At 38.9% G+C, this 25,551-nt stretch overlaps 1 protein-coding gene across 2 annotated transcripts in view; it reads left to right on the forward strand.

Annotated features, from left to right (window-relative positions):
* ADAMTS2 (ADAM metallopeptidase with thrombospondin type 1 motif 2) overlaps positions 1–9,252 on the forward strand; it is a 445,301-nt gene extending 436,049 nt beyond the window's left edge. The window contains exons 20-22 of one of the 2 annotated variants that reach the window (XM_074291805.1): positions 773–902; positions 1,749–1,838; positions 8,794–9,252. In XM_074291805.1, the coding sequence (XP_074147906.1) occupies positions 773–902; positions 1,749–1,838; positions 8,794–9,242 (669 nt within the window). In that variant the 3' untranslated portion in view covers positions 9,243–9,252. The remainder of the gene's footprint in view (positions 1–772; positions 903–1,748; positions 1,839–8,793) is intronic. The other variant, XM_074291806.1, reaches the window with a different exon arrangement.
* Positions 9,253–25,551: the final 16,299 nt, after the last annotated feature.

Raw genomic sequence — 25,551 nt, forward strand, 5'->3', positions numbered from 1 at the left:
CCTCCAGAGCCAACCTGGTTCAGTGGCAAGACATGGATCAGGATGACTAGAGATGGCCCCAGATGTAGTAGGGACATCTTAGCTCTTTTAAACTAAAGTCTTTCTTGCCCAGATCTCAGTTGAGGCAATACCCATTCAGTGATCCAGGAATATAAGGGTAGGGGAGAAATGATGGCCTAGTTTGCCTACTCAAAAAAAAAAAATCTGGGGGGGAAAACTCTGGCAATAACAGAAACAATTGTTATTTACACTCACTCTGAGCCCCCAAAACCCAGTGACCAAGTGAGACTAGGAGTGCGATGTATTTTTGACCTATCAGTGAGAACCAGAGTGATTTGGATTTAAGGCATAGTCAAATAGATTTGATTCCTAATGTACTTCATCAAAGCCTAGTTTTCCAGAACTCTTATTTCAAGATTTAGTAGCCCTGCTATATTTCTGGAAAAGGTGTGTGGATGGTGAATAGCCTCCCAGAGCTTCATGTCCAATGAGGAAGCTTAGTTTTTCTCTTTCAATACTAGTGCTTGGGCACCAATATACAGACTGACCAATCAATTGCTATCAGTCAATCCCAGTATATAATAAGTACCTACTATGTGCCAAGCTCTGGACTACGTTATGGACATACACAAAAAGCAAAAACAGTCCATATTCATTTTAAGGTAAAGGGCGAGGGAAGCAGTAAGACAGTGAAGATACAACATATAAATAGCAGAGCAGATTTCTATACAGCCTCATGTTTGGGAAGCACTAATGACTTGCCTCCCCCCAGTGCTCCGTGAGCTGTGGCAATGGGACTCAGGAACGCCAGGTCTTGTGCCGGACCCAGGATGGTACCATCGGCTCCTGTCGGGAGGAGCGGCCCGAGACAGCAAGGACATGCAGACTCTCCATATGTCCCCGTAAGTCTTCTCAACATTGGCCATGCAGGATCAAAGGGGATTATCTAGAGAGGAAGCACAGATGAAAGAAATGAGTTCAGATTTTGTCTCACATCTCACTAACTGTGGGTCTCTCCCAGCTTCCGTCTTTTCACCTGTGAACTGAGGGAACCATGCTCTCCAAGGTCATTTCCAGGTCTAAATCTGTGATCCTAAGCACCTATATGTGTCTAAATAAGTTTTTACATGGGGTGACCTAACATTCCCTGACAAAGATCCCTGGGGAAATTAGGCTTCTTCTGAGCAACAAGTGCCACTAATCCCCTGCCCTCATCTCAAGTGTCATCACATCCATCATGATACTCCTGGACAAAAAGTCAGGGAAGAAGAGCTCAGACTCAGGACCTGAGCTGTTAAAAACAATCCCCATCCGGTTCCCATTTAACCCCAGAATGTTTTTAAGCACTGAGCCTGGTAGCCCACTTCCAACCAAGGAAGTATTATCTAGGGCTGACCATCTGAGCAGGACACCGGCCCATCTGGGGAATCAAGAAGGGTTCTCTCTGTCCGGCCTAGTCCAATCTTTTTCAGTAATTATATTTTGGGGCCTTGATGACAATTATGAATTTGGCCCCAAGGGAGTTTCCACTACTCAGTCTTCCATTAGAAATCGAGTTTGGGGAGTTTCCAAGGCTCATGGTTCCTGGTAAGCATTTCCTACCCAGGCTGATGACTGAGCTCAGCCTTTCTCTGCCGGCCCCTTGGCCCTCACACCCCGCCTCCTCCCTCTAATTCTCAGTCAGCTCTCTCAGAAGCCGGCCCCGGGGCCTCCCGGGGGCTCAAACATCCCTGTTCTTTTTCTCCTAGGAAACATCTCTGACCCTTCCAAGAAGAGTTACCTCATCCAGTGGCTGTCCCGTCCAGACCCTGACTATCCAATCCAGAAAATCTCTTCAAGTAAAAGACCCGTTTATAACTCTGCCTTCGGCCTTTCCTGCATGCCAGAGCCGCTGCGGATCTTACCTCTGGCTCTTTTCCTCTCTCTCTATGGGAAGTTCCCCTGAGTCTTTCTGAGTCCTCTCTGGGGCTGAATCTTTCTTTCTTCCCAGGGGCCTCCTCCAAGCGGGGCCTCTCTCTGATTCAGAGCCCGTGTTGCCCTGGAGGCGGATGATGTCCCGGCCTGTGCACGTGGGAAGGAGAATTTCTGCCGGGAGGTCCGGGCCTCGGGATAGTGCCAGGAGCCAGCAGCCTGGGGCTCTCGGGCCTGGGTGAAAAGCGACTCCCTGGCCCAAGATGTGCGAGCGGGGCCAAGGCAGAGACTCGGTCCTGAACATGATCGCACCCCTGAGGCGGACCTTGGAGTGCCGCGTTTCTTTCGCTTCCTTTTCTCTTGCCCAACACCTCCCCTCAGCCTGCTTTCCTTCCAGCAGGGTAGACGGATGAATGAGAGACTTTCTTCCATCCCTACCCATCCCCCTTCGTGTTGTGCTCCCCGCGGGCCCGGCTCTGCTCTTTTTTCTCTGCCTTTCATTCCGTGTTTGTTCCTGTGCAGTGCTCAAAACGACACAGGGTCCTCGCGTTTCCATCTTGTGGGAATGTTTCAAAGCTCCGCTCCGGCTGCTGCTGCTGCTGCTGCTCCTTTTGCTCTGTCTTCCCCGGCTCATTTTCATAAAGGGTTTCTGTCTCGCCACGGTCCGGGCTTTCGTGCATGTGGCAGAACGCTTGCCACCCAAGCCGCACCCTCCCCTGCCCCAGAGCGGTCTGTGCTAAGGGGGTGTGGTGGCCAGAAAGCCCCTGATTCTGGGTTCCCATTCATCAGCCCCCCAGGTCTTTGCTATTTGACGCCGAGCAGCGCACCTGTGTGAGTGAGAGACTGACAAAGAAACGGTCAGAGACTATTTCATGTAGATATGTCAAGTGGCCAATGGGACTGTGGAAACCACTACAGAATTACCTCAATTGTTACGGCTGTTGTGCTTAGGAGAAACATTTAGAAAAATGCCTTAAAGGTGAAAGGTAGTAGCACTGATCAATAAGCCTGGCTTCAAAAGCAAACACCACCCTGGTATATCACGAGCTTGTCTGCCAGGACCTGACTCCAACTGGCTCAGACAAGGAGTCAGCAAGGTTCTTAGGGGAATGTCTCAGTTCCCAAAGGAGAGAGTCCTCTTTTCTTTTGTTTCCTCCAAACTTCAAATGGCCTCATTACTTCCCGTGACATTTCTGTGCCAAGGAAGAGGAGTTAGTCCTTTAGAGAGCATTTCAAAAGACGTCTTAGTTTTGAAATGCGCATTATTCCAGCTACTTCCAGCAAGTCATCCCTAGGTTCGGGGCCACCCCTAAGTGGGGCTCTGTCGGGTGACAGACTCAAATCTCTAGCCCTGCGGCAATGTAGCGCTTCAGATGTGTCATCCTCCACCCTGCAGCTCCATCTTTGAATGCTGGCGGTCTAGACAAATGTGTTGTTGTTTTCCTTCCCCCCAAAAGCTGTTAATATTTCATCAACACGACCGCAAAGCAGATACATAGCTGGCACTGAATACTGTTATGTAAAATAATCGGTGTTTAACTGTATAACTATGTTCACGACTGTTAACTTTCAAACTTTCAATAGACAACTAACTGTTTAGTGACATTTTGAGATATGGGTGGCCGTGGAGAGTGGCGCAATAAGGTATCCGGGCATCGTGCACCACGTCTATATGCACTTTGGTTTATCAGGGATATTTTATTAGTGTTTTGTATGTATTTAACAGACTATTAAAGATGTGCTGTTTCAGTTTGCTTCCCAGGTCTTTTGTGTAAGGCCAATTCAGCCTGTAATAATATCTATGATTATTATTATAGCATTTCTAAAGCACATTAAGATTTGCAAAGCATTTTACATGCACTTTCCTGCGGAAACTACAAAAATACAATCCCTCCCCCAACTCATGATTTGAAAACATAGTTATGTGATCTACCAGTAAAATAAGAACTTGGCAGAATGGGCACCTGGCTTTGAGAAGAGCCTAGAGAATCCACACCGAGTTTCATAAGAGACAATTCTTCAGTCATTATTTAGAAATGGAGCAAGTGTGGAGATAGTTATAGGGTGATATTTTGTATTTTATCAAATAACATTCAGTAACCCCTGATCATACTCTGGGCCAGGAAGTAATAAAACTTTGCCAAAGATTCTTTTCTCAAAAGCCTACGTTGAAGAAAGCCCCCATTACTTACTGATCTCTAATAGGAAAATGGAGGCTGGACTGTATTAAATAGTCACTGCTTAAAGTTCTCCCCATTCATGATGAAGATGGAGATTCAGGGCATCACTTTAGGTCTGGGAAAGTACCCTTATGTAATTATTCTCTTCCTACTTCCAATATGGCCTGTAGTTTGTTGAAGGTTGTGTCCACACTGGTATTACGTAACACAAAACTGCAAAAAGTCTCTCTTGTCACTGGTCATCTTCACTGAGGCCAGATTTTCAGTTTTATATTCTCAATAAAATGCAACAGCTAAAATGTTCAGAAAACAGAGCAGTAAGAGAGCAAGTGTAAGCACATCTGAAAGGATGAACGAAAGCTACCACTCATGGGGAGTTTGCCAGTGAGATAGAAAACAGGTTTGGAGGAATGTTTGCTTTCCTACCCCTCAGAGTCCTTAAAGTGCCCTGGACCCTCCAAAGCCCTGGTGCCTTCCCTTTTCCACTAAAATGCTCTTTTGCTAGTCTATGCTTCTCTCTTGCTCTATATCCTTCTATTGGCTGATGTGTCCAACTTATTAAGTCTTTGCTTATTTAACAGGACAATATTTTTCTGAATCTTCTTGGGTTTGTCAATGTTTCTTCTGGGCTTAGGAATACATCCTGGCTTTCCTAGTAATACAAAGGGGTTAAAATTTGGGGGAAGAGTCAAGACCCCCAGAATGTATGGAACTCTAGGCAAGAATCCACATCCATGGGGCTTGTCATCTCTAGAAAGAGTGGGTGGATTTTCATCCTGGCCCTTATGAGGGTGAGCCCGTATTCCCGGGTAAGGAATATGGTAAAAGGCAGCCTAGTAGAATCAAGCTTGAGTCCTCCCAAGAAAGTTTTGGGTAATGTTGGGAGGTTAATTCATGGAGTGTTAGACTTTGATGGGATCCTAGAAAGAGGTCAACTCATCTAAACCATCTTATTTTATTCAGAAGAAACTGAGGCTCTGAAATAGGGAGTGACTTGCCCAAAGTCAAAATCTAGTTCATGGAAGAGTAAAAATTGTAACTCAGGTTTCCTGATTTTAAGTTGAATATTCTTTCTCTTAGCATTACGTAAGTAACTTCAGGGTCCTGTTATATCTAGGTCTTGAGGTAAACAGTCAATCATTAGTTTTCTGCAGAAAGATTATTCCCTTCAGATATGGTGGTCAACATTCAATCTTGGGCTAAAATTGTTCTATGTTGCCTAAGCCATAGCTGCCTTGGATGAGTCCAACTCAGTGTGAGCAGACTCAATAAGAAAATTTAAAAAAAAAAAATCATGAGGTAGTGAATAGGACATTATGCTTGTAGTCAGAAAGACCCGAGTTCAAATCCTATTTTAGGCACAGACCAGGATGACTGTATGACTGTGAGTATGTCACCTGACCTCTTTTGGCTTTAATTTCCTTATCTGTAAAATAAGAGCATTGGATCTGATTGATTATAGGTCCCTTCCTGCTCCAAATAAATGATTCTCAGATATAAAGTAAGCACCCATAATCTGAAGCATGTGGATAGTTAAGGAGAGGAACATTGAACATAAGCTGTACCCTGGATCAAAACTAGATTTCATAGTATCCAAAGAAAGGAGAGTCAAGGTTACACACAAAATAAGACTCTAAAAGGCCTGGGGAGGAATGTGAAGATGAGTTGCTATCAGAATAATCAGGGGTGATGTCTAGTAGGTCATTGAGGAGATGAGACTGCAGTCCAAGGGAGAGGCTGGTACTAGATAGGTCAGACACATGGTGCCATGTGAAGAACACTGCTTTGGAATCATTGGAAGTGTCTTTGTTCTGGTCTTGGTCCTGGTTCTACCTGGTCCATGAGGACTTTATTGCCTTTGGAAAATCCTTGTTTCTTTTACTGCAAAATGAAAGGGTCAAAGCAGATAATCTCCTAGGTCCCTTCCACTGTGTTCTCATGTAGATTTAGGAGTGATCCATGTAGAGTTGACCATTGGAACTGTGATTCACTGAGATGGCAAAAAAAAAAAAAAAAAAAAAAAAAAAAAAGAGGGCCTGAATTCAAAGGTACACTTAGGATGTAGGAAAAAGAAGAGACAAGATGAATGAGACCCAGGATGAACAGGAAGAGAATCAGGAGGAACAGGACATAATTTTAGACTTGAGAAAGTATCCAACCCCCTTATTTTGCAGAGGAGGAAAATAAGTCACAGAAATTGAATGATTTTCCCTGAATCACATAGCCAATAAGTGCCGATACGGTTTGGCATTCTGGTTTGGCATTCTGTTTACTATGATATGCTATCTTCCTAAAGACAATGAAACCAAAGGAGCAAAAAGTGTCAGGTTGATCGTGTTAAAAGATGGACAGTGTCTAGATTAGAGAAGGTTGTAGTACTGTCTGTTTTGTATTTGTCAGATCAAAGCTGGGATAGTGTGTCTAGTTCTGGCTACCAGCCTAGGAAGGATATTGTCAGGTTGGAAAGCACCTGGAAGAAGATGTCCAAAATGTTTGAGCCAAAAATTGAAAATATATTATATCAAAATCACAGATTATATTCACATCTCAATTCATGTTTGTAACTCTTGAGCTTTATATATAGTAGGTATTTAATGTAATGATTTAAATTAGAAAGAAGTAAAGGTAAGTTAGAGGAAATCAGACACCAGGAATAAGGACATGATGGTCAACCTAAATCTTTAAAGGATTGAAAAGAATCAGAGGGTTCACCCTTTTCTGAGGAGTTCCAGGAAAATAGTTGGGACCAGCTAGTAAAAGCTATAAAGAATAGATTGCAGCACTCTGAAAGCCAAAGAGGCTACTTATATGACAATGATTTCAACCCTCAGTGGGGATCTCCAAGTAGATCCACATTGGATCATAGGTTGAGGTATGATCTCACTGGTACTTTTTGATTATGAGATTTTAGGTAAGACTTACCCACTGAGTATAATTCTTTCTCAGAACAAATATAAATGACTTAGGAGTGAATTGCTATTTTTAGTCAGCTGCTTACATAGTAAAGACCTGACTTCAGAAGCAATTTGCAGCCTGGAATTTTAAGCTACTTGTTCTTTTGGTTGGTGAGTACTAAAGAGTCCCAAGGACAAGCATGATCTGTCTGAAGGATTTTTTGAACATGAAGCCCTGTCTATTCTCTCAGATGCTCAGTGAGTGCCCTCTAATAAATGGGATTTCCATTAGATAGAGACTGTCCTTTCCACTACCCATCTATCCAACCACTGGCAATACTGTCTTAAATTAGCCCCTAAAGATAGCAGAAAAGAAGTCAGTTGTTTTTGCCAAGAGCCACTTTCCATCAAGTAAACTGACTATCAGAAATAGGAAATGACCCCACGGTTACATCGAGAGACCTGGTTACATCAAGTTGAAGAGTCAGATCTTAAAACACCAGAAATACCCATTCTATTCATATACTGTATTGACTTCTCAAGACTGGCAAGACACTTTTTTTAGTAGAGAAACTAACCCTGAGATATACAAGTTAAGAGGGACACATAGAGTACCAAGCAGAACCTTTTGGAGAAAGAATACTAAAGTGTAGAGATGAGTCAACTTGGCCCGGTATGAATAAGTAATCTGAAGAATACTCTCTTCCCAAGTGTACAGTACTGCATTCACTGCTTACTTTTATCCCATCACAGCTAGATCTGAAGAGGGGGAGTCCCTGTCGGACTATTAGGCGCCAAGCTCCAATGCTACAAATTGGAGCCGTCAAGACAATATTTTCAGAAAATACAACCCCGTGCAGATTTCTATAGCACTTTAATTTTACACAGTGCTCTGCTCACTATAATCTCGCCAGATATGTTCATTTGGCTGGTGGGGAAACTGACCTGATCTGGATGAAACACCTAAAAGTTCAAATTTGGGTCTTCAGACTCTGAGACCAGGACTGTTTCTTTATTCATCTCCTTAATCCTCAACTATTGAGGAGGGCCATGAGAATGATGATTTTGGGGTAGAGTTTGAAACCTACTTTATGCCATTATCCTTTTTGCCAGTCTGGAGAAACCTGACAATCATGGTTTTTGTTTGTTTGTTTTGTTTTTAATTTATTCAAAAGTGCATAGGAGGGGCAGCTAGTTAGTGCCCTGAAGTCAGGAGGACTAGCCTCAGAGACTTAACACTTCCTAACTGTATGTCCCGGGGCAAGTCACTTAACCCCAGTTGTTGACTCACCAAAAAAAAAAAAAAAAAAAAAAAGCCTAAGAAAGGCAGCTAATTAGCGCAGGGGGTGGGATCAGCTAGTTAATCTAGTGGATAGAGCACCAGCCCTGAAGTCAGGAGGACCTGGGTTCAAATCTGCCCTCATGCACTTAACACTTCCTAGCTGTGTGACCCTGGGCAAGTCACTTAACTCCAGCCTCAGGAAAAAAATGCATAGGGATTGGGGCAGCTATCCTAAGTGGATAGGGCCCTCAGGAAGGAAAATGATTTATATTTGAAATATCTTGGTAACAATAGTTCCATTTTGAACTACAGCTATCAAAATATTTTTCATAAAATAGGTTTACAGACCCCAAGTTAAGGTCTCTCAAATTGCTAACGTTCAGTACTCTGGGGACTCATCTCGGGCACTAAATGCATTTTAGCTATCGCTCCAAAGTAAGACTTGGTAAGACACGTAGATACTTAGTCAGCAGTCCGCACGCGTCATTTCCCCGGTCCGGTCATCTGTGCTGCCTTTCTCTTTCAGAAGGACACTGTCAAGGCGATAAGTCCATGTTCTGTCGCTTGGAAGTCCTGTCTCGGTACTGCTCCATCCCGGGATACAACCAGCTGTGCTGCAAGTCCTGCAAAATCTACAGTAACCTCACGGAGGACAACGGGACCGAGCCAACCCCTGGAAGAAACAATGACATCGAGGCGCTGCTCCCCACTCTCCCGACCCCCCTAGCGGAACAACCATCTCTGGGCCCCCCCACGGTGACCCCCACGGGGGCCGTGGGGACCAACACCTCGGAGGAGGAGCATCCGGACCTCAACGCTGTGGACACGCCGTACAAGGGTCAAGGCCCGGACAACGAGGTCCCGCAGCCCAACCTCATCCCACACAAAAGGACCCCCTACGAAAGGACCAAGAACCAGAGGATCCAGGAGCTCATTGCTGAGAAATGGAAGAGAGAGATGCTCGGAAGGTTCTAATAAATCAGAAAGATGCCGTCGGTAGCATATTTTTTCCTCTTGGAGAGAGATAACTGGCAGCCTAGTGATGCCCATTCTAGAAAGGAGGGGGAGTGGTGCTATGGCAGAAATGCCCTATTCTGAAAGACTGGCAGAGAGATGGTGGCAGAGGCAATGGCCGGCAGCACAGTGGGGAGTGCAGAGTCAGAGAAACTTTCTATTTAGTTACCTGGTGTTCCTCTGCATCTAGCAAAGCACCCAGAGCCTGAGGATACCCTTAGGAGGGCTGGTGTTTAAGCAAGGCATTCACCAACCTTTGGCAGAATGGCTTAAAAAACCAAGAGAAAATAAAGCTGGCTTAGGGATGTTCTTGGAAAGAATCCCAAGACATACAAATTCTACTCCAGAGAGGGCAGAGCTGCCCAATAGCATTCCCCTAGGTCTTGATCTCAGGATTAATCAGCCCCTAAAAGGCCTCACCAATTTATCTTTCCATTTGGGTTTCATCTTGGGATAGGTGGAGACACATTTAAAGGTAATGATGGATCGCTAGTTCCTTGCATTTTGAGATGGAAGGGGTCCTTACATTTGGAAGATGATGAAACAGGATCAGAAAAGTTAAATGACTTTCCCAGTACCACACAACTTGGAAAAAACAGAGACAAGATTCAAAGCTAAATTTACTGATTCCAATACCATTTCTAACCAGCAAGTGGCAAAAAAAAATTGAAACACACACACACACACACACACACACGTTAATGGATTGATGGAGAAAAAATTTGTCCCCTCCCCATGGCAATTCCCTTCTCAATCTCCCTACACTAATAACCCCTTCTCATCCACAGGCTCCAGCCCCTACAGAACCAGCAAAAGGAGGAGAATCATAAATCCCTTTACCTACTATTCCAGGATAAGATCTCTCCACCAAGCTCTGTCAAAGGACTGAAGCTAAATAGCACTAGTCTGATTGGGGCTCTGGGGGACAGGCAGAGGAAGGAGAGTGAACAGAAGCATTCAAAAAGGATGTCATAGCATGTTAGAGGTCATTGGAACACATACTTTTACCCATGATGAAACAAAGGGTTAGAGTGAGGGAGATTTGCCAGAGGTCACCTATCAGAACCAGGACTAACATCCTTCCTCACTGCCATTTCAATACATTATCCCCTATATACTACATTGCCTTCTGCTACCTGGGGTTAATCCTTTGGAACAAAGGCAAGTGGAGATACAATATTTTGTTAGCCAATATCAAGAGTCCTACAAGATGAGTTTCTATAGAAGGTTGATGTATCCCAGCTTCCTTTGTCAGGCTGTACAGGGAGACTACTCAAAAGATGCTGAGAGGATGGTCTGAGTACCACCCCAACTTTGGTCTCCACCCATTGAAGCCCCCTGCCTTGACTTCATATCCATAGAATCCAGTCTCCCCTATAATTATGCATTCCAACTTTTATGGCAAAGGGGTTATATTTTGTCTTTTTCTAGATCTTTTGTTGGGGAGTATGACTAGATATATCCAGTTTACAAGTCAATGGTGCTTTATCAACAGAAAAAATGTTGGCCAAGACTTTTATCCTTACCCATGAAAGGAGTCAGGATTTGCCCTTTCAATCAAGGGCATCCTTCTCACACTCAACTTTTTGTGGAGGATAGTCTGGGTTATTTATCCTGAGTATGGGATCCCTGCCTGTCCAAAGTGATCCCTGATGACAGATCCCACTCTTTGAGGATATAGCTCAAAGTACTCTGACAGTTACTCTTATCTTACTTTCAACATTCCATATGATAGTAACTCTGGGAGCCAGACAAAACCCTGGAAGGAAAGATGGCAAAATTGCCCCAACAGTTACAGATTAATTGAGACACTTATCCCCATTACTGAATGTGGCAAGGCTCTAAGAAGAAGAGGTTCAAATATTTAGGGTGAAAAGAAAAAATAGAATCATTTCTTGGCATTAATGCTAAAAGAGTTTATGGTTTAAATAGATGGAAAAAAATAGTCATAGAATGTGCCTTCTTTTGGAGAGAGACCATACTTAGTCTTGCCTTTCATTGTGTGATGAAAATAGTTAACAATGGATCATTGCCTTGATTCTGTCCTGCTACAGATTCTAGATGTACCCAATTTGGAATCATTGGGAATAAGGCTTTTTCCGTTATCTTTAATTTGTCCTAATGGAAATCACTTCTATAAAGTGATTTTCAATCCTGATTATGTACTTCCTAGTCACCATGGTCTTTAGGGACAGTGAAATCCTTTGAAAGTTCCAATTTTTATTGCATTGAAATTATTTTTTAGGTGAAATTTAATCTAACCCCCCAAAAAATCCAAAAAAAATATTTTCTTACTGGACAGTGAGTCATTTCAAGTGAACTTATAGTCTAAACATTCTTGCAATAACTTCTAACAAAATGAGGGGCAGGGCTTGGGGTTCCACAAAAATCACTAATCTGCTCCTCCTCTTCATCCAGTAATATCATCAATTGGAGGCAAGTAAGTTTCCTTCACTGTAAACTGTGTCTAGCAATTACTTCTAACGGCCCATCTTTCTTCTTTGGGCAAAAAGAAATAAAAAACTCTCCTTGTGCTATCTGTCTATCAAAGGAAAAACGAAGAAACTCAGATTTTCAAGAGACCTCACAAGATTTGACCTGCCATTGCCTTTCGGCAGGAAATAAGTATCAACCCTATTTTACTAATAAGACCGGAACAATCTTAGTTTAAATTTTCATTACTCTTTATATTCCCATTTGATTTTCACTCTCTTCCTGATAAGTTGGCAGTACAATTATTATCCTCCCCATTTTAATCCTTGAGAAAGTGGGATCCATAAGAGGGAAGTGGTTTGTCCAAAGTAACTAGACATCCATAGAGTCAGAATTCAAGCCTCCAATTCTATTTCTAACACTCTGGGAGATAGGTTATATGACTTGAGGACAAATGCACCCAGATGGCCATTTCGGGCCCATTCTGAGGAACAACATAAGCAAACTGTGTAGCTGGATCAATGCTGGATTTTCCCACTAGGGAATACACTGGACATCCTTTCCTTGAATCTTTCCTTGAATTGAGACTTTTTACGTTGCATGTGTTCCCCAGTGTGACCAGCATTGCTAACATCCAGAGTTGGCAGGATGATAGCCAGCCCATTTTCTGAAATCAGAGAAAGTAGAGACTATGTGGGCAAGTATAGACTAATGGGGGCAAGTATAGTCATTGGTAAGAGAGTCATGTCAATAGGATAAGAAATTTAGGAATCTTGCTGACATATTAGAAGCCTAATGTTGTTTAGGAACCAGAAAAAATTACTATTTGGAAAAAAGGAAGGATTTCTTAAATAATAATAATAATGATGATGATGATGATGATGATGATGATGATGATGATGTATTGAGAAGCATTTTCTATAGCATTTTTCTACTTTAAATCCTCAACTTTAAACATCTTCAAAAATAAGTTCTCCATCTCGGTGCCATTTATTTTGGTTGCCAAGAATAAGGGAGTATTTGTGAAATCAGAAAGGGGGATAAATTTGGGGCCCTTCACTCCCACCTCATCTGGGATCTTCTGTCCATTGTAGGACTGAAATGAGCTAATTGGATGACCCTATAAAAGGTCTAATCTAGTTGTATTGCTTTTTGCTAATTTAGATGAGCTCTAATCTAGTTATATTATAGTTGTAAAATAGGAGTTTGCGTATATGGGAAAACCAAGGGTTACAGTTCCATTTCACAAATGGCATCCCAAAGCATTGGATCTTAGGGAAGATCCTATCCAAATGAGGCTTAGAGACCTGGTCTCTATGAGGCCTTTGCTCTTTTTGCCCAGCACTCAGCCTCTTCATGATGGACAAGACTGAGCAAAGAAGCATTTTGGCCAGTCTAAAAATACAGGAAAGGAGCTCTGAGGGGCTCTGGCTTCAGATCTGAGCCTCAGGGTCCACAGGATATCACAGGAGGAGAAGGGCCAGTGCTGAGGACCAGGGAAGCTGATGTCTATAACCCTCACAGCAGGCTGGGGGGGAGCCCTCCAGGAACTCATACCCCGGTTCTTCCATGACAGTCTTAGAACTGCAACAAATCATGAAGATCCCAGGTCTCAATCCCCAGAAATCCTGGTGCTACACAAGGAAGGAGTATCAAGCCCAGCAGGGAGCTGAGAAGTGAGTGGGTCCTCTCTCTAGCTGAGACCCTCATATCCTCTCAGTCACAGATTATCCCACAAGGGTTTGGACCTTTTAACTTTGAATTTTGGGGGGTCCTATTGGGGTGCTCTGTCTGCTTCTCATTGGTGCTTATCTGTAGGTTCATGATCTGAGGGAGAGTCCCACTGAATCTGACCTTATAATCATTGTTTCAGACAGCTCACACACATATAATACAAATGGTGCTCCCCCACTAAGGGTCCAGGGACAGAATCACGCCATACATTTATTATTTACTCATATTTGACGCACAGCCTTTGCCCATTTGGGCAGAATCCTTGTCCTGCAGGATAAGAGATTACAGTACCCATGGCTTACAGGTAACTGCCACCAATACCTATTCTCAGTGGAACAACATGTATATACAGAGTTGATCCTTTAAATTTTATAATTTATTAAAGTTCAAATGTCTGTGTTTTTGCAAATATCTGCTCGTGTTGTCTTTGAATACACTCAGATTTATTAACTTTCAACATTGCCCAACCCAAAGGACCTGGTGGTCTTAGAAATATGGGAGATCCAGAGACTTACAGGCGGATCCACAGCAGTGAGGTCTTGAATTCTCAGGCTCTCTTCTCCTCCAGCCCTGATGGAATCATTCAGTGAAGCTGATAATTCATATCTCTTTATCATTCTCTTTTTGCAAATGGTTATGTTGTCCTTAAGACACTAATAATTCAGTGGAGAAATGTAGTCCTTCACATTCCTTGCTGCATTCAGCACTAAGTATTGTTCAAATTTTAGACTCATTTTAAGAAATCTCAAAGTAATTTTTAGATGAGATTTGTGAAATGTTTTGCCTTGTGAGCTTTTTGATATAGCTGTAACTAAGAGGGGCAATTGGAGCTCTGCCCTAGAGTACTAAGCTATAGATATTACTTGAGGGTAGAAAAAACTGAATTTACCATCTCATGAGCAAGGAAAAAGAAGTTATCAAATGATTTTTTCTGCTCTTCAGCCCCTTTGTTGGGATCTTTATCCACAGAGGTAGGATTTTAAGATTCCTTCTCTCTCTGTTATTCTTGCTACAGAGTAGTGTCTAGAGTCTCTCCCTCTGTGGACCCTGAATCCCAGGGTCTCTATCATTCCACATTTGAATGAACCTCTTAATTTGAGAACAATTTTTTGTTACTTATCCTAGCATTTTGTGAAGATTGCCCCACAGGTCAAAACTTCTAAGATCTGATTTGGGGAAGATGGTCATACTAGGTTAGCTCTTCTTAGATTCCAACACAATTTTAATTATGAAAAATATGATATTTGTTGTCCCTACTTTATAGATGAAGAAAATAGATGAAGTCCAAAAAGATCATCATTTCCAACCTTGTTATTTGTTCCTAAAAATCTTTCCCTTCCCCTTTTCCCAGTGGAAAAATCTCTAAGATCTAACTCAATTTTCATCTCCTCTATGAACATGCTCTGATTTCCTCTCATTTCTACTCTCATAATGATAATTCCTTTAATCTGAACTGAATATATTGAGCTCTTCTGTATAGCACATGAAGAAATCCCTTACTTGCTGGCCCCCAGATATAAGATATTCTCTGGATCACTTTAAACCACATGTCATTATATATCCTCACAGATATGTTTACTTTGATCTCTCAGCCAGAAGAAACTACCTATTACTGGAACACAAAATTAAAAAAAAAAAAAAAACCAACCTTCCCATTTGGCATAGGATATGCATTCTTACAGTTAAAAAATACACATGAAGATCAAACACCAGAGAACAGGGGGAAATTTACAACTTTTTATTCCTTTGGATCATCACATTCTCTTCTGTTTGAATCTTCTTAATTTGTCTCCATTACATATATTCACTGCTCTTGTGGTTGCCATTATAGTCTCTGCTATATTTTGGGGCCTTCAGATCTTTGGGATTACTTATTAAAGTGTTGGAATTAAAAAGTCTTTCCCTGATAAAGACAGATTAGCATCTCTTTAGCACACAGCCAAGGGTAATTGATAAAAGCCAGTTAGAATAATATAAGCTAAGGTCAAATATTTTACCCCTTTTGGTGGTTAGTAGAAGCTGATGATTCCAGGCAATTATCTTCCCTAAAGTAAGAAAATTTCCCACAACTCTAGTTTATCCTTTGATGGGATCTCTGCATTTCTGAATCCATTTCAGGAATCTGAAAAAAAAATCCTCCCAAGGAAGTGGGTAGAAACTGAAGTTTAAAAGCCCATTTCACTTCCAATATCCTTCCCAAATGAAACTAAACCAGAACAAAAGCCAAGTGAAGAAGTCCAGATCAGGATCTTCCTGACTAGCAACAAGGTCTTATGTTCTGACCCACATAAAAACCCACTGTCTTTTTTACACTCATGTAGGCTCATTCTTGTTTGTATAGTGCCATTGCAAGTTCTAATATAACAAGAATCATTCTACTTATCTCTATATTTATCTCAGGGTCCTATACATATTATACACTTAGTAAAATCCACTGAATGATTTCTTAATGGAAGAAGTTATGGTCTCTAGGACTCATGGGAATTAAGCATTAGAGGTTGACATAAATTATTCTTTCCAAAATGGCTAAGTTTTTAGGAAGATCCATCATAACTGCACCAGAAACATGACTTGGGAAAAGAAGTCAACTTAAAAATTGCTTATCATCCTCATCATTCTTACATGTTCATAGAAAATGTTCACATTATTTGTAAACTGGAAAGGTCAGATTGGGTTAGAGGAAGAGACCCAAACAAGCTCCTAAAAACTAAAGGTATTTTTTAAATTACCACAGTGAGCCTAACATATAAAAATCAGGACCTAACTCTGACAATTCACTGAGGCAACTCTTGCCATCCCCCAATTTCATCCCATCTTCTAAAAAATCCATCTGCTTAAATGAATCACTGACTTCTATGGTACTAGTTTCAGGATTTTATTTTTCTAGAGATCTCTTGGGTAGCCACATCATCTATACAGTAATTCTTTCAAGTATTCAATTTGCATGTTTCTTTCAACTACACAGATCATGACCTGTCCATGACTACCCATCCTACATGAGGCTTGTCCATATTCTCCATAAGTTCACCTAACATGCTTAGGGCTCCCCTTGTCACCTCTTGATATTTCAAGGCTATCACTTGGTCTATGATCCCTCATCCCTGCCATATGGCAACTCATGTTCTCTTCCCATCATCCATTTCCCTCTTATCTCCTGTTCTTCCTTGAAGTTCCTCATTAATAGTAATCTAGAAAGGAGACCACACATTGTGATGGTAGCTCATTTTTATAATGTCTTATTGATGACTAAAATAGAATCTAAGCAGAAATAACCCAAAAGTTATATGATGAGATATGTTCTCCTATCCTCCCCAATAAAAACTTTCAGAAGATTCTACTAATCAATGCCATAGTACAATTGAATGAGCACTGGCACTAAAGTTAGAAAACCTGAGTTTAATTTTGCCTTTAAATGAGTGGGGATGCACTAGATAGCCGATGACATCCTTGCCTTTCTAGATATTTGGTTCTATGATTCTGTGTATCTGTGTGTTATAGGAATTTATTTTTAATTCAAGACAAAGATTTATTCAGTTACTAGTAGATTCACTGAACTAGATACAGAAAGACTAAAACTCTGCTCTGTCCATTAGCAGTGTATACTCTAATAGGGAGGCATAAGACATACTGCAACAGAAGTGATTAAGTGCACAGGAGTTGTTGGAAAAGAAATATAATTTTGAGAAAAGAGGCATTAAGGAGGGCTTTTGATGCAACTGGCAGTATTTTAATTAGGTCTTGGATAAAGGGAAAGATTTTAATACGCAATGATGGGAAAGAACACTTAATCGAAGATTTGAGTAGGAGAAATCAGGGAAGACTACCTACTACCAGAACAAAATGAATAAATGAGAAAAAAATACAGATGAGCTATGTTGAACAAACTGTATGGAGAGAATTTAATAGAAAAAAAAGGAGAGATCAATAGTCATCTCCAATATATGTAGAATATTCGCAAACATTGATTACATTCCTGATCCCTGGACTCCTAGATAAGTTAAGTAATGAAGGCAAAAAATATAATTGTGAATATGTATATTGTACATGTACATACATACATGTGAATGTTACATTTAAAACATTAAAGTTTTCCTTAAAGGTAGAAATACTTCTCCCAATCAAAAGTAAAAAGGGAGAGAGAGTAAATAATCTGACTTCTTCATTCACACATGGTAGAATATTGTGTTTAAAATGCACACATCTCTCTTATTTTTTAATTTCTGTAATACAAAGAAGTCTCTAAGAAGTTCAGAGAGGTGATACAAGTGTTATTTGAAATATAAGGGTAAGAAAGGAAGTAGTTTGGTAAGGAAAGTCAAGAAAATAAGCATCACTATTTTTGTTACATTTATTACATTATTACAATAAACCTGGCTATGATAAATTCTAGAGAACACAAAGGGAAAAAAACAAGTCCCTGCCCTCAGGGAGTTGGCATTTTAATGGAAAAAGCAACATATAAATAATTGTTTTATACAGAGCTAACATTGAGAGGGATTGGGTAGAAAGTCAGAGATATGCATGGGAGACTAAGAAAGAAAATTTGTACTCTCAGGAGATGGAGAGTCAGCAAGGAGAAACAAGAAGGTTCATGTCAACACATCTCAGAGTATAAAGAGAGGAGAAAAGAGTAAGAAGCATGAAAAAGTTGGGAAAAAACAAGGTTATGAAGAACTTAAAAAAAAATAGAAATTTTGCATTTTTTCCTGTAAATAATAGGAAGCCACTGGCACTTTTTGTTAAAAAGGAGACTGACATGAGAAAGCATGCACTTTGGAAAATCACTTTGACAGCGAATGGGGGCTGGACCAGCGTGAAGAATAAGCAGGGAGAACAAACAACAGACTAGTATTGCAATATTCAGGGCCTATAACATTATGGTAAGAATTTTTTAAAGCAATTATGAAGATGGAATCAACAGCCTTGGTAGCAGATTGGATTGGTGAAGTGAAGGGTAAGAGAGAATGAGGTGTTTAGAAAGTTGATTTATATTAACTAAGACGACAGATTACAAGCTAAAGATATTTATTAGCAAGATAAGCAAAATAAACTGAGTCAAAAGCCCATCAACGGCTTTGAAGACTGAATCCAGAAACAATAAATAGAATGCAAAACAGGATTAGGTCATCTGATTTCTTATTGGATGAAAGAATAGAGATTTTTCCAAACTGGGAGAAGGAGAGCAAGCGAAATTCCCCAAAATCAAATGATCTTCTTCAGTGGTTCTCAAAGCATGATCCAGAAAATCATGGGAGTCTTTGAAATCCTTTCAGAGGGTCTACAAATTCAAAATTAGTTTTTTTTATTTCAAGTGTGGTAAATATCTATAAATATAACTCATATAAAAACCCATTCAACAGACCTCAATTTCTAATAGTATAAAGATACTGAGAACAAAAGTTTGAGAACCACTAATTTACAGTAATAAGTCTCAAAATGGAGGTTGTTCATAAAAACTTTCTCACAATTCTTTCCTTTGATGCTTTGGGGAGTGGGAAGGGGGAAGGCAGATTTCCCCCATCCCCATGGATCACTGTCTGTCAGCAAACTCAGCAATCATAGGACCCAATTGCTCTAATTGATACAAAACATGCCATAAAGTTTATTGCCATGAAGCTTGCCATGATGTCTTTTCTAATCCTCCTGGGAGAAGAAGAATTAGGAAAGAAATCAGTAATAACAGAATTAAGCAACAACAAGGAAATGAGCAAGATTTAAAACATATGATGAATATGATTGTGAGCTATAAAGCAAATAGTATATAGAAAATATAAAGCAAAATAAAAAATGATTTGATAATTTGATATTGATATTGATAATTGACAAATTTTTATTCTCTAGATTAACTGAGGAAGAAGAAATACCAAGTAATAGTATTAAGATGAAGCAAAACAAAAAAAATTTTTAATATATTCATCTCATGTGAAACAATAGGGGCACATTTTACATGGACCACAATATATCCAAGAGTTTTTTCCTCTGATCTTGGTTGCAGTTGGAGTGGTCAGCAGTTCTTAGAATGAGCCTTCCCAGGCCAGCTGAGTTCTACTGATCCACTGGAAATTCATGACGCAGATTATCTCCAGGATGAAAATATGTAGGACACAGTTTGTACTACAGCCCCCATATCATGAGGTTCCCTCAATCTATCTTGTAATTCCTGTTGTTGGTTGTTTGTCCTTTGTTCTCAAAAAGAACAATGTCATCTGTGAGGAGATGCCATGACATGCAAGTGAATTAGATTTAAGTGAGAAAGGGCTACCCAAGGTCATCAGCCTCACTTTGCCCTCCAGAGTCATCTGGGTCCAGTGTCTAGGCATAGATCAAGAGGACTGAAGATGTCCCTCAATAAAATGGGAGAGTGTAATTTCCTGTAGTCTCTCAATTATAATCCTTCTTTGGGAGGAGGTTTCTTTTCTGTATAATATTTTCCTCTGTGAGTAGGTTTCTTGGGAGGCTTCTGGAGCCTTCCCCGTCAAAAGTGTGGGATTGCTGGACTTGCGAATCCCCAGGACGTCTTCTCTTTGACTTAGTCCAGACTGACTCCTTGCCCGACTGCCCTCCTCTTTTATCCTCCCAGAGAATGGGCTTGTGGGAACTCCTTCAACCAATGAACTTTTAAAGGTTGTGTAAACTCCTTTTCAGAACTCTTTTTAAAGGTGTGAACTAAAGATGTGAACTAGAGAGAATTGTTAAGTACTGACTTAGCACTTAGTAAGAACCTAACAGGAGACTTTGGTCTTTTTAAGCTAAGATGTTCAACTGGTCTCAGTTTGACTAAGGCTGCACCCATTCAGTGATTATGGAAGATCAGGAGACTAAAGAGGACAGGGTTAGAAGGTGAGAGATGGTGAATTAGCAATCTTGGCAATAACAGAGCATAGGAAGGGAAGTAATACTAGAAATGTAGATCTGAGATGTACTGTACTCAGTCAATCAACAAACATTTATTAAGTGCATACTATGTGTTAAGCACTATGTTAAGTACTAGGGATACAAAGAAAGGGGGAAAAAAACAAACAAATAAAAAAATCTAATCCTTACTCTCAAAGAGCCCACAGTCTAATGGGCAGATAACATGCGAGTAATTTTGAACACACAATATAAAGTAAATTGAAGATAATACAGAAAAGGAAGGCATTAATATTAAAGGGAATCTGAAAAGGCTTTTCATAAAAGGACTTAATATAAAATCCCATTTGGGGGGATTTTAAATGAAACATAAAGTCAGGGAAGCCAGGAGACAGAGATAAAAAAGAATCTAAGGAATGGGGACAGCCAGCGAAAATGCCTGAAAACGGAAGGTAGAGCTATCTATAAAAGAATCCAGTGTCACTGGGCTTCAGAGAATTTGGGAAAGGGGGAAGAATAAGAAAACTACAAAAGTAGGAGAGGTCCCAATTATGAAGGGCTTTGAACACCAGAGGATTTTATATTTGATTCTGAAGATGATAGAGAGAAACTCATATTATATTGAATGGAGGGAGAAGAATATGACAGTAAGATCTGAGCTTTAGTAAGATGAAGTTGACCTGTGAGTAGACAATGGACTGGAGTTGGGAGAGACAGGGGGAGGAGACCAATCAGTAGGTGATTCCAATATTCCAGAGTTAAAGTGATAAGCATCTGCACCAGAGTGGTGACAGTGTCAGAAGGAGATATGAGATGAAGAGTACAGAGAACAAAGAAAAACTAATAGGTATAAGAGTATTAATCAAAAAATAAACAACAAGAATAGACAGAAAGGGAAAACAAATAATGAAAGAAATCATTTCTAGAAAAGAGCAAAGAAAATAAATTTTAAAAACTAACAAACTGAACAAATTAAAGGGAGAAGGAAATGAAAGATTATACTTGACAGAGAAAGAAAAAAGAAAATAAAAAGATAAAAGCAAACAAGAAAAAAGATCTAACAAGCAAAATTCCAAAACTAGAGGAAACAAATGAAGATAAAATGTTGAAGATGAAAGCAAAAGAACCAGTGAAAATCAAGTCACTCTAAAAAAGATTGAGGAGAGGAAAACATATTAATAATAAGAGATAGCAATAATAGAGACAAAGTAAAAAATATAAACCTAACCCTGATAAGTTTATGGATATGGATTTAGAGTTACAGATTGGGTAATAAAACAAAACTGCTCAATCTGTTGCTTATAGGAAAATTTTTAAATGGACACAGAATAAAAATATAGGGTTATAATGTTTTGGTTGGTTTTTTTTTTTTACTATTTATCAAGTGAATAAAAAAGCATGATAGCCATTTTATCAGAAAACAAAATAACATTTAAAACAAAAAATGGATAAACAATGAAAAAATATAATGCTGAAAGGAAACATAGTCAACAAACCAATATCAGCAGGAAACTAATAGCTATAGATAGCTTAATGTCTAACTTCATAAAAGAAACACTAAATGAGTTACAAGAAGATATAGACATTATACAGAAGTGAGAGGTTTCAATAGCTCTCTCTTAGTTTTGGAGAAGTCCAACAAACCCAAATCCTTGCCTTTTCTCTAGTGGTTCCCCAAATGTAAAATATTCTCCTCCTTATCTCTGATTCCTAGCCTCCTCCATGAAAAAAAACTTCATGAAAATCCCACTTCCCCTAAGTATCCTTTCCTAGGTTCCCTTACCCCTATTTGAAATTTCTATTTACAGTTTATCTTTTATAGAAAACAATTAACTTGGAAAATAAATTGAGGAGAGAGAATTTAAGAATCTTTAAGATTTAAGAACTCTTTAAGAAGAGTTTAGAATCATTTGACTTTTCTCCATTAGAAAAAATTTTTGATTTTTCATGAAACCATAATGAAAGAAATCATTTCTAGAAAAGAGCAAAGAAAATAAATTTTAAAAACTAACAAACTGAACAAATTAAAGGGAGAAGGAAATGAAAGATTATACTTGACAGAGAAAGAAAAAAGAAAATAAAAAGATAAAAGCAAACAAGAAAAAAGATCTAACAAGCAAAATTCCAAAACTAGAGGAAAGAATAACAAATGAAGATAAAATGTTGAAGATGAAAGCAAAAGAACCAGTGAAAATCAAGTCAGGTATATTGAAACAAGAGAACAAAATGACAGGAGAGCAAGAATATCATAGTCAACATCCACAACAACTTTTTCCAACTAAAAAATACTTCGAGTTTTCAAAAGAATATCATTAAGCAAGTAACCAAGCAAGGTCTGGATCATGCAAGACCTAGCATTTTCTATTGAAAACTGACCTGGAAAATAGATAAGGCAGATTTATTGCAATAATCACTGGTCTTCTTTAAAAACTGTGATCATCAAAATTATAAATGTAAACTTCCTAAATCCATTAGAAACAACAGTAATTTGAAGATACAAACAATTTACCCATTGTTTTCCTGAATATATTCCCCAATGTCCAAGTCCAAAATCAAAGCTCCAAATCAAAGAAAAAAACACTGCAAACATCCATAATGAAGTTGTCCAAGTGCCCAGGAACCAAGCATAGTCGAATGACCCAAGACCTGAAATCTTCTACTTAAAATGAGAGATTATCTTGGAATACAATATTCAAAAAAAAAAAATAGAAGTGAACATATAATCAAGAATTACTAAACCTGAAGAAGTGAAAAAACAGAACCTTGACTCTATACAATATCTTCTGATCCAATAGTTACTGCTGTAACTAATAGCCATCTATAAAGTTCTACTCACATTGTTTGGCACCAGGGTCCTATAAAGTCAAGATCCATATTGTTCATATCAGCCTCCATATCTGGGACATATACAGCAGAATATTTCAACAAGCCAACAAACAAATGCCACATATTTTACATATTTCACAATTTTCATCACTAAAGACCAAACTTATGCACTATGGGGTAATATGTATTATTGTGGTATTTTCCATGGACCTGGGCATATATTCTGGTTCATTTATGCATATGTTCTCCAGCCCTTTGGTTTTTTGTTTGTTTTTGTTTTTTTAATTTTTAAGTTTTTAATGAGTTTTTGTTATCTCACATCCTTATTGTTTTCCTCTAATATCCTCACTCTTTCCCAGAAAACATTTCAAAAGATAATAAATAATATTGTTTAAAGATTCCCCAAGAGAGAATAGATAAAAATAAGCAAAACTGATTAAGACAATGAAAAATTGTAACATCTGTAGACCTCCCAAGTCAGAGGAAGGGAGAATTGTAAGTGGGTTTTCAGATAACATTCTGAAGCTATGTTTATTCTTTATTATTTGACAAAATTCAATTTTTATTTGTTTTAGTGTATGAATTTCCTTTCCACATACATTGTTGGAACTACTATATATATTGCTTTCTTTGCTCTGCAATTCAACTATGCATCAATTCTTGTATATCTTTCCCTACTTTTTTGTACTGAAGGCATTCATCATTTCCTACATAGTAGTAATATTCCATTACATGTATGTTCCATAATTTGACTAGTTATTCTCCATTCAATAGACATTTGTTTATTTCCAATTTTTTGGTATCACAAAAAATATTACTGTAAATACTCTGGTATATATGGGGACATTCTTCTTATCAGTGACTTTCTTCTGGCTTTAAACCTAGGAGTGGCAAGGGGATGAACATTATAGTCACTTTATTTACATGATTCCAAATTGCTTTTCTAACTGATTGTACCAATTCACAGTTCCACTAGCAATGAATCATTGCATCTATCTTCCCCACAACCTCCTCCTCATTGACCATTGCCATCTTTTTTCATCTTTTGCAAAGTGCATGGTAAAACCCCAGAATTATTTGATTTTCATATCCATTTTATTAGTGATAGGGGGCATTCTTTCATATGGTTGTTAATATTTTACCATTCTTCTTTTGAGGATTGTTTTGTTCAAATATTTTGATCACTCATCTACTGAGGAATCATTCTTGATTTTATATGCACACATATGTAAATATATACTTATCTTGGATACCAAACATTTATTGAGAACTTTGGAACAAAGATTTGGCCCATTTGGCCACCTCCTTTCCTATTCTAGAAACATTCAACATGTCTGTGCAGCTTTTCATTTCCAAGGAAACACAGATAACTATATTATCTTTTGGAATTACATCAGACTCCCCTATACATCTCCCTGGAAGGAATATGTCTGCTTCTCTTCTAATTTTTCAACAGCATGATCCTTAATATTAAAATCATGTGTCCTTTTAGAATGTATAGTGGATTATAGTGTAGAGACTACTTTCCAGTTTTGCGAGGCAGTTTTTATCAAATAAGGAGTTATTTTCTAAATAATTTAGGTTTTCCAATTTATCAAACCCTGGGAATTCCATTATTTCTGAATTCCCTGTGTATAGTCTGTCTCATGGGTCTGTCTATTTTTTAACCAATACCAGAAAATTTTGATGACTATTGTTTTATAATATAGTTCGAGTTCAGGAAGTGCTATTTTCCCTTCATCATTTTTTACCATTTCCCTTAATATTATACATCTTTTATTTTTCCAAAAGAATGTTATTATTTTATCAAATTTTAGGAAGTAATCTTTTGGTCATTTTGTTAGGATAGCCCAAAAAGTGTAAATTAACTCTAATAGTATTTTAATTTTTGTGATATTGGCAGGGCACAGCAATGAGCACTGATTATCCCATTTAAGTCATTCTTTATTTAAGAATTTTCTTAATGGAATCTATATATCTTCTGTGTACCTTGGTAGATAAATTCCATATAGTTTAATACATGTAGTGGTTATTTAGAATAGAATTTACCAAGCTATTATTACTTATCGAATTCTGAGATTAATATATGAAAATGCAGGCTATTTTTATTTTATAGTCCATAACATTTTATTTTATAGCCCAAACTATTACTTGTCCTGATTATTATCTTTGCTGATTTCCTAGGATTTTCCAAGCATACCATCATATGGTCATCAAATGGGAACAGTTTAACTCCTCTTTAACCATCTATAATTCAAGGGTGCATCAAGGTCAATTTTATGATGACCTGAAAGAGTTCCAGAAAAGAACTATGGCCTTCGTGAAAGTGATTCTGAAAAGCCCATTCTAATTCTCCCTACTCAAAGCAGCTCTGCCCACTTCACTGGCTTTTGTCTATCTAGTGGGTGTAATGTGTTCAAGTCAG

The sequence above is a fragment of the Sminthopsis crassicaudata genome, chromosome 2 (genome assembly GCF_048593235.1).
Source record: "Sminthopsis crassicaudata isolate SCR6 chromosome 2, ASM4859323v1, whole genome shotgun sequence".
NCBI lineage: Eukaryota > Metazoa > Chordata > Mammalia > Dasyuromorphia > Dasyuridae > Sminthopsis > Sminthopsis crassicaudata.